At 38.9% G+C, this 14381-nt stretch overlaps 1 protein-coding gene across 7 annotated transcripts in view; it reads right to left on the bottom strand.

Moving 5' to 3' along the window:
* Positions 1 to 8588: 8588 nt before the first annotated feature.
* il12rb2 (interleukin 12 receptor, beta 2a) overlaps positions 8589 to 14381 on the bottom strand; it is a 53383-nt gene continuing 47590 nt past the window's right edge. For 3 of the 7 annotated variants that reach the window (XM_062038517.1, XM_062038515.1, XM_062038516.1), the window contains exon 16: positions 8589 to 12726. In XM_062038517.1, the coding sequence (XP_061894501.1) occupies positions 11290 to 12726 (1437 nt within the window). In that variant the 3' untranslated portion in view covers positions 8589 to 11289. The remainder of the gene's footprint in view (positions 12727 to 14381) is intronic. The other 4 variants (XM_062038512.1, XM_062038513.1, XM_062038514.1 and 1 more) reach the window with 2 other exon arrangements.

The raw sequence follows: 14381 nt of genomic DNA, 5'->3' as shown, positions 1-14381 counted from the left end.
GGTACTACACCTGCACGTCACCTTTAATATTGGTAATACACCTGCATGTCACCTCTTATATTGGTAATACACCTGCACATCACCTTTAATATTGGTAATACACATGCACGTCACCTTTTATATTGGTAATGCACCTGCACGTCACCTTTTATATTGGTAATACACCTGCACGTCACCTTTTATATTGGTAAAACACCTGCACGTCACCTTTTATATTGGTAATGCACATCTATGTCACCTTTTATATTGGTAATACACCTGCACGTCACCTCTTACATTGGTACTACACCTGCACGTCACCTTTTAATAGTGGTAGTACACCTGCACGTCACCTTTGATATTGGTAGTACACCTGTGCGTCACCTTTTATATTGGTAATACACCTGCACGTCACCTCTTATATTGGTACTACACCTGCACGTCACCGCTTATATTGGTACTACACCTGCGTGTCACCTTTAATATTGGTAATACACCTGCATGTCACCTCTTATATTGGTAATACACCTGCACATCACCTTTAATATTGGTACTACACCTGCACGTCACCTCTTATAGTGGTACTACACCTGCACGTTAACTTTGATATTGGTAATACACCTGCACGTCACCTTTTATATTGGTAATACACCGGCATGTCATCTTTTATATTGGTAATACACCTGCACGTCACCTTTTATATTGGTAATACACCGGCATGTCACCTTTTATAGTGCTAATACACCTGCATGTCACCTCTAATAGTGGTTATACACCTGCATGTGACATTTTATATTGGTAATACACCTGCATGTCACCTTTTATATCGGTTATACACCTGCACATCACCTTTAATATTGGTAATACACCTGCACGTCACCTTTAATATTAGTTATACACCTGCATGTCACCTCTAATAGTGGTGGTACACCTGCATGTCACCATTTATATTGGTTATACACCTGCACGTCACCTTTAATATTGGTAATACACCTGCACGTCACCTTTAATATTAGTTATACACCTGCATGTGACATTTTATATTGGTAATACACCTGCATGTCACCTTTTATATCGGTTATACACCTGCACATCACCTTTAATATTGGTAATACACCTGCACGTCACCTTTAATATTAGTTATACACCTGCATGTCACCTCTAATAGTGGTGGTACACCTGCATGTCACCTTTTATATTGGTTATACACCTGCACGTCACCTTTAATATTGGTAATACACCTGCACGTCACCTTTAATATTAGTTATACACCTGCACATCACCTTTTATATTGGTTATACAACTGCACGTCACCTTTAATAGTGGTAATACACCTGCATGTCACCTCTAATAGTGGTTATACACTTGCATGTCACCTCTAATAGTGGTAATACACCTGCATGTCACCTTTAATAGTGGTAATACACCTGCACGTCACCTCTAATGGTGGTAATACACCTGCACGTCACCTCTAATGGTGGTAATACACCTGCACGTCACCTCTAATGGTGGTAATACACCTGCATGTCACCTAATGGTGGTAATACACCTGCATGTCACCTAATGGTGGTAATACACCTGCATGTCACCTCTAATAGCGGTAATACACTGCATGTCACCTTTAATAGTGGTAGTACACCTGCATGTCACCTCTAATAGTGGTAATACACCTGCATGTCAACTTTAATGTCGGTAATACACCTGCTGATAAACCTGTCCAACAGGTGTGTCCTCTACCTGAGGTACATCTGCCTATAGAGTCTAGTTGGGTGAGTTTTATTTTGACAGGACAAACACTTCATTCCAGAAGAAGGTTGAACAAACTCCGTCACTAATATGTTGTTTTCAGGACATGTGAGGAAGTCTTCTACTTGCTGACCTCTAAACGTTGTCACAAGCTCACTGTAAGTTTCATGCATTGGGAATTGAACCTGCAGGCAGTTTGGGAAGGGTCACCTTGTTTATTTAGTAAGACCACATGTGCCTTGGTTTTGGTACGGCCCACTTCTCCACCGACTTGGGTTCCTTTGTCTTAGTCCTGATGCAGCAAACCTAACGTGACACTCAATCAGTCAAGCGTCCAAACTAGGATACCAATAATTTGGTACCGATACCAAAATGAATATTGAAGGGAACTACAAAAAATGTCAATATTGGCTTTATTTTAACAGAAAATCTTACGCAAAATCCAAAAGCAGCGAAGTTGTCACGTTGTGTAAACGGTCAATAAAAAGAGAATACAACAAATCCTTTTCAACTTCTATTCAATTGAATAGACTGCAAAGACAACATATTTAATGTTCACACTGAGAAACTTTGCAAATATTAGCTCATTTGGAATTTGATGCATGCAACATGTTTCAAAAAAGCTGGCACAAGTGACAAAAAAGAGTGAGAAAGTTGAGGAATGCTCGTCAAAGACTTATTTGGAACATCCCGCGGGTGAACAGGCAAATTGGGAACAGGTGGGTGCCATGATTGGGTATAAAAGTAGCTTCCATGAAATGCTCAGTCATTCACAAACAAGGACGGGGCGAGGGTCACCACTTTGTCAACAAATGCCTGAGCAAATTGTTTAAGAACAACATTTCTCAACCAAGCTATTGCAAGGAATTTAGGGATTTCACCATCTACACTCCGTAATATCATCAAAAAGTTCAGACAATCTGGAGAAATCACTGCACGTAAGCCATGATATTACGCATCTTGGATCCCTCAGGCGGTACTGCATCAAAAAGCCACATCAGTGTGTAAAGGATATCGCCACATGGGCTCAGGAACACTTCAGAAAACCACTGTCAGTAACTACAGTCCGTTGCTACATCTGTAAGTGCAAGTTAAAACTCTACTCTGCAAAGTGAAAGCCATTTATCAACAACACCCGGAAACGCCGCCGGCTTCGCTTGGCCCGAGCTCATCTAAGATGGACTGATGCAAAGCGGAAAAGTGGTCTGATGAGTCCACATTTCAAATTGTTTTTGGAAACCGGACGTCGTGTCCTCCCAGAACATCGAGGAAAAGAACCATCCGGATTGTTCTAGGCGCATTTGGTGGTGTATTAGTGGCCAAGGCATGGGTAACTTACACATCTGTGAGAGCACCATTAATGCTGAAAGGTACATACAGCTTTTGGAGCAACATATGTTGCCATCCAAGCAACGTTATCATGGACGCCCCTGCTTATTTCAATGCCAAGCCAGGTGTTACAACAGCGTGGCTTCATAGTAAAAGAGTGCGGGTACTAGACTGACCTGCCTGTAGTCCAGACATTGAAAATGTGTGAAGGCTAAAATATGAGAAGGGAGACTGTTGAACAACTTAAGCTGTACATCAAGCAAGAATGGGAAAGAATTCCACTTCAAAACCTTTACTGAGTGTTGTTAAAAGGAAAGGCCATGTAACACAGTGGTAAAAATGCCCCCGTGACAACTTTTTTGCAATGTGTTGCTGCCATTAAATCTAAGTTAATGATTAATTGCAAAAAAAAAAATAGTATCTCAGTGTGAACATGAAATATGTTGTCTTTGCAGTCTATTCAATTGAATATAAGTTGAAAAGGATTTGTTGTATTCTCTTTTTATTGACCATTTACACGACGTGACAACTTCACTGCTTTTGTACAATACAATAAGCATGTTTCCTATTGCACTCAAAGAACAATTTTAGAAGGTTAAAACATAAATTAAAAGGCATTAATAAACACATCGGGCTTTTCTTGTTGCGCTCAAAGAACAAAGTACAATTTACCATGTTACATCTAGTCTGCCACAAACAAGCATTAGGTAAGAATATAGTAACAAAAAAAAGTTTTATTGAGATATTAAATGTTTCATGATTTATGGTTGCCACTGCTGGTCTGTGCTTTCAGAAAAATACAATTATTAGTAAGTACTGACAACAAAACTATGGATACATGTAGTCAGATAAGTCATGTAGCAGGTAAAACACTTTTAATAAAGATAAAACACAAATTGTAGCAATTTGTTACCAAATATAATTATTTTACTTGCACTAGTTGACTTTAGATGGGCGGTCTTAACTCCACTAATATTTAGCATCAATCCAAGCAGCTGTGTGCGTCTATGTATCTACATGTTATATATCTACATGTCATGTATCTACATGTCATATATCTACATGTCATGTATCTACATGTTATATATCTACATGTTATATATCTACATGTTATATATCTACATGTTATGTATCTACATGTCGTATATCTACATGTCATGTATCTACATGTTATATATCTACATGTTATATATCTACATGTCATGTATCTACATGTTATATATCTACATGTCATGTATCTACATGTTATATATCTACATGTCATGTATCTACATGTCATGTATCTACATGTTATATATCTACATGTCATGTATCTACATGTTATATATCTACATGTCATGTATCTACATGTCATGTATCTACATGTTATATATCTACATGTCATGTATCTACATGTTATATATCTACTTGTCATGTATCTACATGTCATGTATCTACATGTTATATATCTACATGTCATGTATCTACATGTTATATATCTACTTGTCATGTATCTACATGTTATGTATCTACATGCTATATATCTACATGTTATATGTATCTACATGTCATGTATCTACATGCTATATATCTACATGTTATATATCTACATGTTATGTATCTACATGTTATATATCTACATGTCATGTATCTACATGTCATGTATCTACATGTTATATATGTACATTTTATATATCTACATGTCATGTATCTACATGTTATATGTATCTACATGTCATGTATCTACATGTTATATATCTACATGTCATGTATCTACATGTTATATATCTACATTTTATATATCTACATGTCATGTATCTACATGTTATATATCTACATTTTATATATCTACATGTCATGTATCTACATGTCATGTATCTACATGTTATGTATCTACATGTTATATATCTACATGTCATGTATCTACATGTCATGTATCTACATGTCATGTATCTACATTTTATACATCTACATGTCATGTATCTACATGTTATATATCTACATTTTATATATCTACATGTCATGTATCTACATGTTATATATCTACATGTCATGTATCTACATGTCATGTATCTACATGTCATGTATCTACATGTTATATATCTACATGTCATGTATCTACATGTCATGTATCTGCATGTTATGTATGTACGTTTGTACATGTTATGTATCTACATGTCACGTATCTACATGTCATGTATCTACATGTTATATGTATCTACATGTCACGTATCTACATGTCACGTATCTACATGTCATGTATCTACATGTTATGTATGTACGTTTGTACATGTTATGTATCTACATGTCACGTATCTACATGTCACGTATCTACATGTCATGTATCTACTTGTTATATGTATCTACATGTCATGTATCTACATGTTATATGTATCTACATGTCATGTATCTACATGTCATGTATCTACATGTCATGTATCTACATGTCAGGTACCTACATGTCAGGTATCTACATGTCATGTATCTACATGTTATATATCTACATGTCATGTATCTACATGTCATGTATCTGCATGTTGTATATCTACATGTCATGTATCTACATGTCATATATCTACATGTCATGTATCTACATGTTATATATCTACATGTTATATATCTACATGTCATGTATCTACATGTCATGTATCTACATGTTATATATCTACATGTCATGTATCTACATGTCATGTATCTACATGTCATGTATCTACATTTTATATGTATCTACATGTCATGTATCTACATGTTATATGTATCTACATGTTATATGTATCTACATGTGATGTATCTACAAGTTATGGATCTACATGTTATGTATCCACATGTTATGTATCTACATGTTATGTATCTACATGTCATGTATGTACTTTTGTACATGTTATGTATCTACATGTCACGTATCTACATGTTATATGTATCTACATGTTATATGTATCTACGTCATGTATCTACATGTCATGTATCTACATGTCATGTATCTACATGTTATATGTATCTACATGTCACGTATCTACATGTTATATGTATCTACATGTCATGTATCTACATGTCATGTATCTACATGTTATATGTATCTACATGTTATATGTATCTACATGTTATATGTATCTACATGTCATGTATCTACATGTCATGTATCTACATGTTATATGTATCTACATGTTATATGTATCTACATGTTATGGATCTACATGTTATGGATCTACATGTTATGTATCTACATGTTATATATCTACATGTCATGTATGTACGTTTGTACATGTTATGTATCTACATGTCACGTATCTACATGTTATATGTATCTACATGTTATATGTATCTACATGTCATGTATCTACATGTTATATGTATCTACATGTCACATATCTACATGTTATATATCTACATGTCATGTATCTACATGTTATATGTATCTACATGTTATATGTATCTACATGTTATATATCTACATGTCATGTATCTACATGTTATATGTATCTACATGTTATATGTATCTACATGTTATATATCTACATGTCATGTATCTACATGTTATATGTATCTACATGTCACGTATCTACATGTCATGTATCTACATGTTATATGTATCTACATGTCACGTATCTACATGTTATATGTATCTACATGTCACGTATCTACATGTCACTTATCTACATGTCATGTATCTACATGTTATATGTATCTACATGTACATGCAGTATAGTTCGGTTGGTAGAGTGGCCGTGCCAGCAACTTGAGGGTTCCAGGTTCGATCCCCGCTTCCGCCATCCTAGTCACTGCTGTTGTGTCCTTGGGCAAGACACTTTACCCACCTGCTCCCAGTGCCACCCACACTGGTTTAAATGTAACTTAGATATTGGGTTTCACTATGTAAAGCGCTTTGAGTCACTAGAGAAAAGCGCTATATAAATATAATTCACTTCACTAATTCACTATATGTATCTACATGTCACGTATCTACATGTCACGTATCTACATGTCACATATCTACATGTTATATATCTGCATGTCACGTATCTACATGTCATGTATCTACATGTTATATGTATCTACATGTTATATGTATCTACATGTCACGTATCTACATGTCACGTATCTACATGTCACGTATCTACATGTCATGTATCTACATGTTATATATCTACATGTCACGTATCTACGTGTCACATGTATCTACGTGTCATGTATCTACGTGTCACGTATCTACGTGTCACATGTATCTCCGTGTCACGTATCTACGTGTCACATGTATCTACGTGTCACGTATCTACGTGTCACATGTATCTACGTGTCACGTATCTACGTGTCACATGTATCTACATGTCACATGTAGATACATGACATGTATCTACATGTGACATGTAGATACATGTCATGTATCTACATGTCACATGTAGATACATGTCATGTATCTACATGTCACATGTAGATACATGTCATGTATCTACATGTCACATGTAGATGCATGTCACGTATCTACATGTCACGTATCTACATGTCATGTATCTACATGTTATATGTATCTACATGTTATATGTATCTACATGTCACGTATCTACATGTCACGTATCTACATGTCACGTATCTACATGTCATGTATCTACATGTTATATATCTACATGTCACGTATCTACGTGTCACATGTATCTACGTGTCACATGTATCTACGTGTCATGTATCTACGTGTCACGTATCTACGTGTCACATGTATCTCCGTGTCACGTATCTACGTGTCACATGTATCTACGTGTCACGTATCTACGTGTCACATGTATCTACGTGTCACATATCTACGTGTCACATGTATCTACATGTCACATGTAGATACATGACATGTATCTACATGTGACATGTAGATACATGTCATGTATCTACATGTCACATGTAGATACATGTCATGTATCTACATGTCACATGTAGATACATGTCATGTATCTACATGTCACATGTAGATGCATGTCACGTATCTACATGTCACGTATCTACGTGTCACGTATCTACGTGTCACACGTATCTACGTGTCACACGTATCTACGTGTCACACGTATCTACGTGTCACACGTATCTACGTGTCACACGAATCTACGTGTCACACGAATCTACGTGTCACACGAATCTACGTGTCACACGTATCTACGTGTCACGTATCTACGTGTCACACGTATCTACGTGTCACACGTATCTACGTGTCACATGTAGATACGTGTCACGTATCTACGTGTCAACACGTATCTACGTGTCAACACGTATCTACGTGTCAACACGTATCTACGTGTCACACGTATCTACGTGTCACATGTAGATACGTGTCACGTATCTACGTGTCAACACGTATCTACGTGTCACATGTAGATACATGTCACGTATCTACATGTCACGTATCTACATGTCACGTATCTACATGTGACTAGGATGGCTAAAGCGGGGATCAAACCTGGAACCTTCAAGTTGCTGGCACAACCGCTCTACCAACCGAGCCACCCGAGTGTATTAATGTGTGTATATCATGTAAATATGCCATCAGTCTTTCCCAGTGAGAGCAGACATTGTACAGTAAGTGATTGTTTTATTATGTTTGCATATGTTGTTTAGCACTTAGCAATACTGCTACATGTTTGTATATGTTGTTTAGCACTTAGCAATACTGCTACATGTTTTATTATGTTTGTATATGTTGTTTAGCACTTAGCAATACTGCTACATGTTTGTATATGTTGTTTAGCACTTAGCAATACTGCTACATGTTTGTATATGTTGTTTAGCACTTAGCAATACTGCTACATGTTTGTATATGTTGTTTAGCACTTAGCAATACTGCTACATGTTTGTATATGTTGTTTAGCACTTAGCAATACTGCTGCATGTTTTATTATGTTTGTATATGTTGTTTAGCACTTAGCAATACTGCTACATGATACTTCTAAGACTTGTGGATCACAGTCAGGATCACCATTAGAAGGTTCTGGATCATCATTTTGTTAAGTCTGCATTGTTGTTGATGTGGAAGGGATCTGTGGTTCCTCCGCTACGTCACTGATCACATGACTGGCTTCCTCATGGTCTCTTAGAATGTCTCTGGAATCTCCCTGAGATTGATACTGTTTTGATACCACAGCCGACGTGTACAGTATCCAGGTCTATCGTAGAATAGAAAGTACTTTATTGATCCATGGGGGAAATTCAGCAAACCAGTTATCGTGAGTGATCAAATATGATACCACAGTCGACGTGTACAGTATCCAGGTCTATGGTGAGTGATCAAATATGATACCACAGTCGAAGTGTACAGTATCCAGGTCTATGGTGAGTGATACCACAGTCGACGTGTACAGTATCCAGGTCTATGGTGAGTGATCAAATATGATACCACAATCGACGTGTACAGTATCCAGGTCTATGGTGAGTGATCAAATATGATACCACAGTCGACGTGTACAGTATCCAGGTCTATCGTGAGTTATCAAACATGATACCACAGTCGACGTGTACAGTATCCAGGTCTATCGTGAGTTATCAAACATGATACCACAGTCGACGTGTACAGTATCCAGGCCTATGGTGAGTGATCAGATATGATACCACAGTCGACGTGTACAGTATCCATGTCTATTGAATATGATACCACAGTCAACGTGTACAATATCCAGGTCTATCATGAGTTATCAAATATGATACCACAGTCGTTGCGTACAGTATCAACGTCTATCATGAGTTACCAAAAATGATACCACAGTCGACGTGTACAGTATTGAGGTCTATCGTGAGCTATCAAATATACCACAGTTGACGTGTACAGTATCGAGGTCTATTGTGAGTTTTTCTTTATGATACCACAGTCAACGTGTGCAGAATCCAGGTCTATTGTGAGTTATCAAATATGATACCACAGTCGATGTGTACAGTATCCAGGTCTATCAAATATACCACAGTCTACGTGTACAGTATCGAGGTCTACCGTGAGTTATCAAATATGATACCACAGTCGACGTGTACAGTATCGAGGTCTATCGTGAGCTATCAAATATGATACCATAGTCGACGTGTACAGTATTGATGTTTATCGTGAGTTATCAAATATGATACCACAGTCTACGTGTACAGTATCGAGGTCTACCGTGAGTTATCAAATATGATACCACAGTCTACGTGTACAGTATCGAGGTCTACCGTGAGTTATCAAATATGATACCACAGTCGACGTGTACAGTATCGAGGTCTACCGTGAGTTATCAAATATGATACCACAGTCGACGTGTACAGTATCCAGGTCTATCGTGAGCTATCAAATATGATACCACAGTCGACGTGTACAGTATCGAGGTCTATCGTGAGCTATCAAATATGATACCACAGTCGACGTGTACAGTATCCAGGTCTATCGTGAGCTATCAAATATGATACCACAGTCGACGTGTACAGTATCGAGGTCTATCGTGAGCTATCAAATATGATACCACAGTCGACGTGTACAGTATCGATGTCTATCGTGAGTTATCAAATATGATACAACAGTCGACGTGTACAGTATCGAGGTCTATCGTGAGTTATCAAATATGATACCACAGTCGACGTGTACAGTATCGAGGTCTACCGTGAGTTATCAAATATGATACCACAGTCGACGTGTACAGTATCGAGGTCTACCGTGAGTTATCAAATATGATACCACAGTCGACGTGTACAGTATCGAGGTCTATCGTGAGCTATCAAATATGATACCACAGTCGACGTGTACAGTATCGAGGTCTATCGTGAGCTATCAAATATGATACCACAGTCGACGTGTACAGTATTGATGTCTATCGTGATTTATCAAATATGATACAACAGTCAATGTGTACAGTATCGAGGTCTATCGTGAGCTATCAAATATGATACCACAGTCGACGTGTACAGTATCGAGGTTTATCGTGAGTTATCAAATATGATACAACAGTCGATGTGTACAGTATAGAGGTCTACCGTGAGTTATCAATTATGATACCACAGTATCGATGTCTATCCTGAGTTATCAAATATGATACCACAGTCGACGTGTACAGTATCGAGGTCTATCGTGAGTTATCAATTATGATACAACAGTCGATGTGTACAGTATAGAGGTCTACCGTGAGTTATCAAATATGATACCACAGTATCGATGTCTATCCTGAGTTATCAAATATGATACCACAGTCGATGTGTAGGGTATCGAGGTCTACCGTGAGTTTTGAATATGATACCACAGTCGACATGTACAGACAGTATCGAGGGTTAGTGTAAGTTATCAAATATGATACCGCAGTCGATGTGTACAGTATCGAGGGTTAGCGTGAGGTCGAGTGTGTGCGTGAAGGAGTGTGAAGCAGGGATGAAGGTCATCATGCGTGAACATTCCTCCTCATCCTCATGGTCATGAAGGTCATGGTCCTGAAGGTGGTGAAGGTCATGGTCGTGAAGGTGATGGTCCTGAAGGTGGTGAAGGTCACGGTCCTGAAGGTGGTGAAGGTCATGGTCCTGAAGGTGAAGGCCATGGTCCTGAAGGTGGTGAAGGCCATGGTCCTGAAGGTGGTGAAGGTCATGGTCCTGAAGGTGGTGAAGGCCATGGTCCTGAAGGTGGTGAAGGTCATGGTCATGAAGGTGGTGAAGGCCATGGTCCTGAAGGTGGTGAACGTGGTGAAGGCCATGGTCCTGAAGGTGGTGAAGGCCATGGTCCTGAAGGTGGTGAAGGCCATGGTCCTGAAGGTGGTGAAGGTCATGGTCATGAAGGTGAAGGCCATGGTCCTGAAGGTGGTGAACGTGGTGAAGGCCATGGTCCTGAAGGTGGTGAAGTTCATGGTCCTGAAGGTGGTGAAGGTCATGGTCATGAAGGTGAAGGCCATGGTCCTGAAGGTGGTGAACGTGGTGAAGGCCATGGTCCTGAAGGTGGTGAAGTTCATGGTCCTGAAGGTGGTGAAGGTCATGGTCATGAAGGTGAAGGCCATTGTCCTGAAGGTGGTGAACGTGGTGAAGGCCATGGTCCTGAAGGTGGTGAATGTGGTGAAGGCCATGGTCCTGAAGGTGGTGAAGTTCATGGTCCTGAAGGTGGTGAAGGTCATGGTCCTGAAGGTGGTGAAGGTCATGGTCCTTAAGGCCAAGGTGGTGAAGGTCATGGTCCTTAAGGCCAAGGTGGTTAAGGCGATGGTCCTTCAGGCCAAGGTGGTGAAGGTCATGGTCCTGAAGGTGGTGAAGGCCATGGTCCTGAAGGTGGTGAAGGCCATGGTCCTGAAGGTGGTGAAGGCCATGGTCCTGAAGGTGGTGAAGGTCATGGTCCTGAAGGTGAAGGCCATGGTCCTGGAGGTGGTGAAGGTCATGGTCCTTAAGGCCAAGGTGGGTAAGGCGATGGTCCTTCAGGCCAAGGTGGTGAAGGTCATGGTCCTGGAGGTGGTGAAGGTTATGGTCCTTCAGGCCAAGGTGGTGCAGGTGATGGTCCTGAAGGTGGTGCAGGTGATGGTCCTGAAGGTGAGTGAGATGTGAGCAGAAGGAGGTGTGAGAGAGAGAAGGTTGGCAGTAAGTCTTGATGTAGGTGCTGATGATGGATGGTGAGGAGGCGTCCATCTTGACATTTGACAGCTCCTCCACTTCTATGATCAACTCTTCTTCTTCTTCTCCTCCTCCTCCTCCTCCCTTCATGCTGGACTCACTCAGCTGGAACTTCTCTTCATCTTCAAACTTGGAAATGGAGAAAAAATAAATATTACAGAAGGAAGGAGACTATGGAAATTAGGAAGTGAAGGGAGGGACTTAAACGCTTCCATATATATATATATATATATATATATATATATATATATATATATATATATATATATATATATATATGTATGTATGTATGTATGTATGTATGTATGTATACATACATGCATACATACAATCACTACATCACAACAAAATAAGAGTTGTAGAAATGATTGGAAACTCAAGACAGCCATGACATGATGTTCTTTACACGTGTATGTACACTTTTGACCACGACTGTGTATGAGTATATATGTATATATAAGTCTGCCTAGCGACAAGTGAACAACTATGATGTCATGATTGTCTTGTTGTAAAGTCTGCCGAGCAACAAGGGAGCAACTGTGATGTCATTATTATCTTGTTGTGAAGTCTGCCTAACAAGTGAACATCTATGATGTCATTATTGTCTTGTTGTGAAGTCTGCCTAACAAGTGAACATCTATGATGTCATTACCGTCTTGTTGTGAAGTCTGCCTAACAAGTGAACATCTATGATGTCATTATTGTCTTGTTGTGAAGTCTGCCTAACAAGTGAACATCTATGATGTCATTACCGTCTTGTTGTGAAGTCAGCCCAACGACAAGGGAGCAACTATGATGTCATTATTGTCTTGTGAAGTCTGCCTTGCAACTATGATGTCATTGTTTTCTTGTGAAGTCTGCCTAGCAACTATGATGTCATTATTGTCTTCTTGTGAAGTCTGCCTAGCAACTATGATGTCATTATTGTCTTGTGCAGTCTGCCTAGCAACTATGATGTCATTATTGTCGTCTTGTGAAGTCTGCCCAACGACAAGGGAGCAACTATGATGTCATTATTATCTTGTTGTGAAGTCTGCCTAACAAGTGAACATCTATGATGTCATTACCGTCTTGTTGTGAAGTCTGCCCAACGACAAGGGAGCAACTATGATGTCATTATTGTCTTGTGAAGTCTGCCTTGCAACTATGATGTCATTGTTTTCTTGTGAAGTCTGCCTAGCAACTATGATGTCATTATTGTCTTCTTGTGAAGTCTGCCTAGCAACTATGATGTCATTATTGTCTTGTGAAGTCTGCCTAGCAACTATGATGTCATTGTCTTCTTGTGAAGTCTGTCTGGCAACTATGATGTCATTATTGTCTTCTTGTGAAGTCTGCCTAGCAACTATGATGTCATTATTGTCTTGTGAAGTCTGCCTAGCAACTATGATGTCATTATTGTCTTCTTGTGAAGTCTGTCTGGCAACTATGATGTCATTATTGTCTTCTTGTGAAGTCTGCCTAGCAACTATGATGTCATTATTGTCTTCTTGTGAAGTCTGTCTGGCATCTATGATGTCATTATTGTCTTGTGAAGTCTGCCTAGTAACTATGATGTCATTATTGTCGTCTTGTGAAGTCTGCCTGGCAACTATGATGTCATTATTGTCTTTTTGTGAAGTCTGCCTAGCATCTATGATGTCATTATTGTCTTTTTGTGAAGTCTGCCTAACATCTATGATGTCATTATTGTCTTTTTGTGAAGTCTGCCTAACGACAAGGGAGCAACTATGATGTCATTATTGTCTTGTGAAGTCTGCCTAGCAACTATGATGTCATTATTG

Source organism: Entelurus aequoreus, linkage group LG27 (genome assembly GCF_033978785.1).
Source record: "Entelurus aequoreus isolate RoL-2023_Sb linkage group LG27, RoL_Eaeq_v1.1, whole genome shotgun sequence".
In the NCBI taxonomy this organism is placed as follows: Eukaryota; Metazoa; Chordata; class Actinopteri; order Syngnathiformes; family Syngnathidae; genus Entelurus; species Entelurus aequoreus.
The sequence above is the reverse complement of the archived record's forward strand: the minus strand, read 5'-3'. Positions and strand labels throughout refer to the sequence as shown.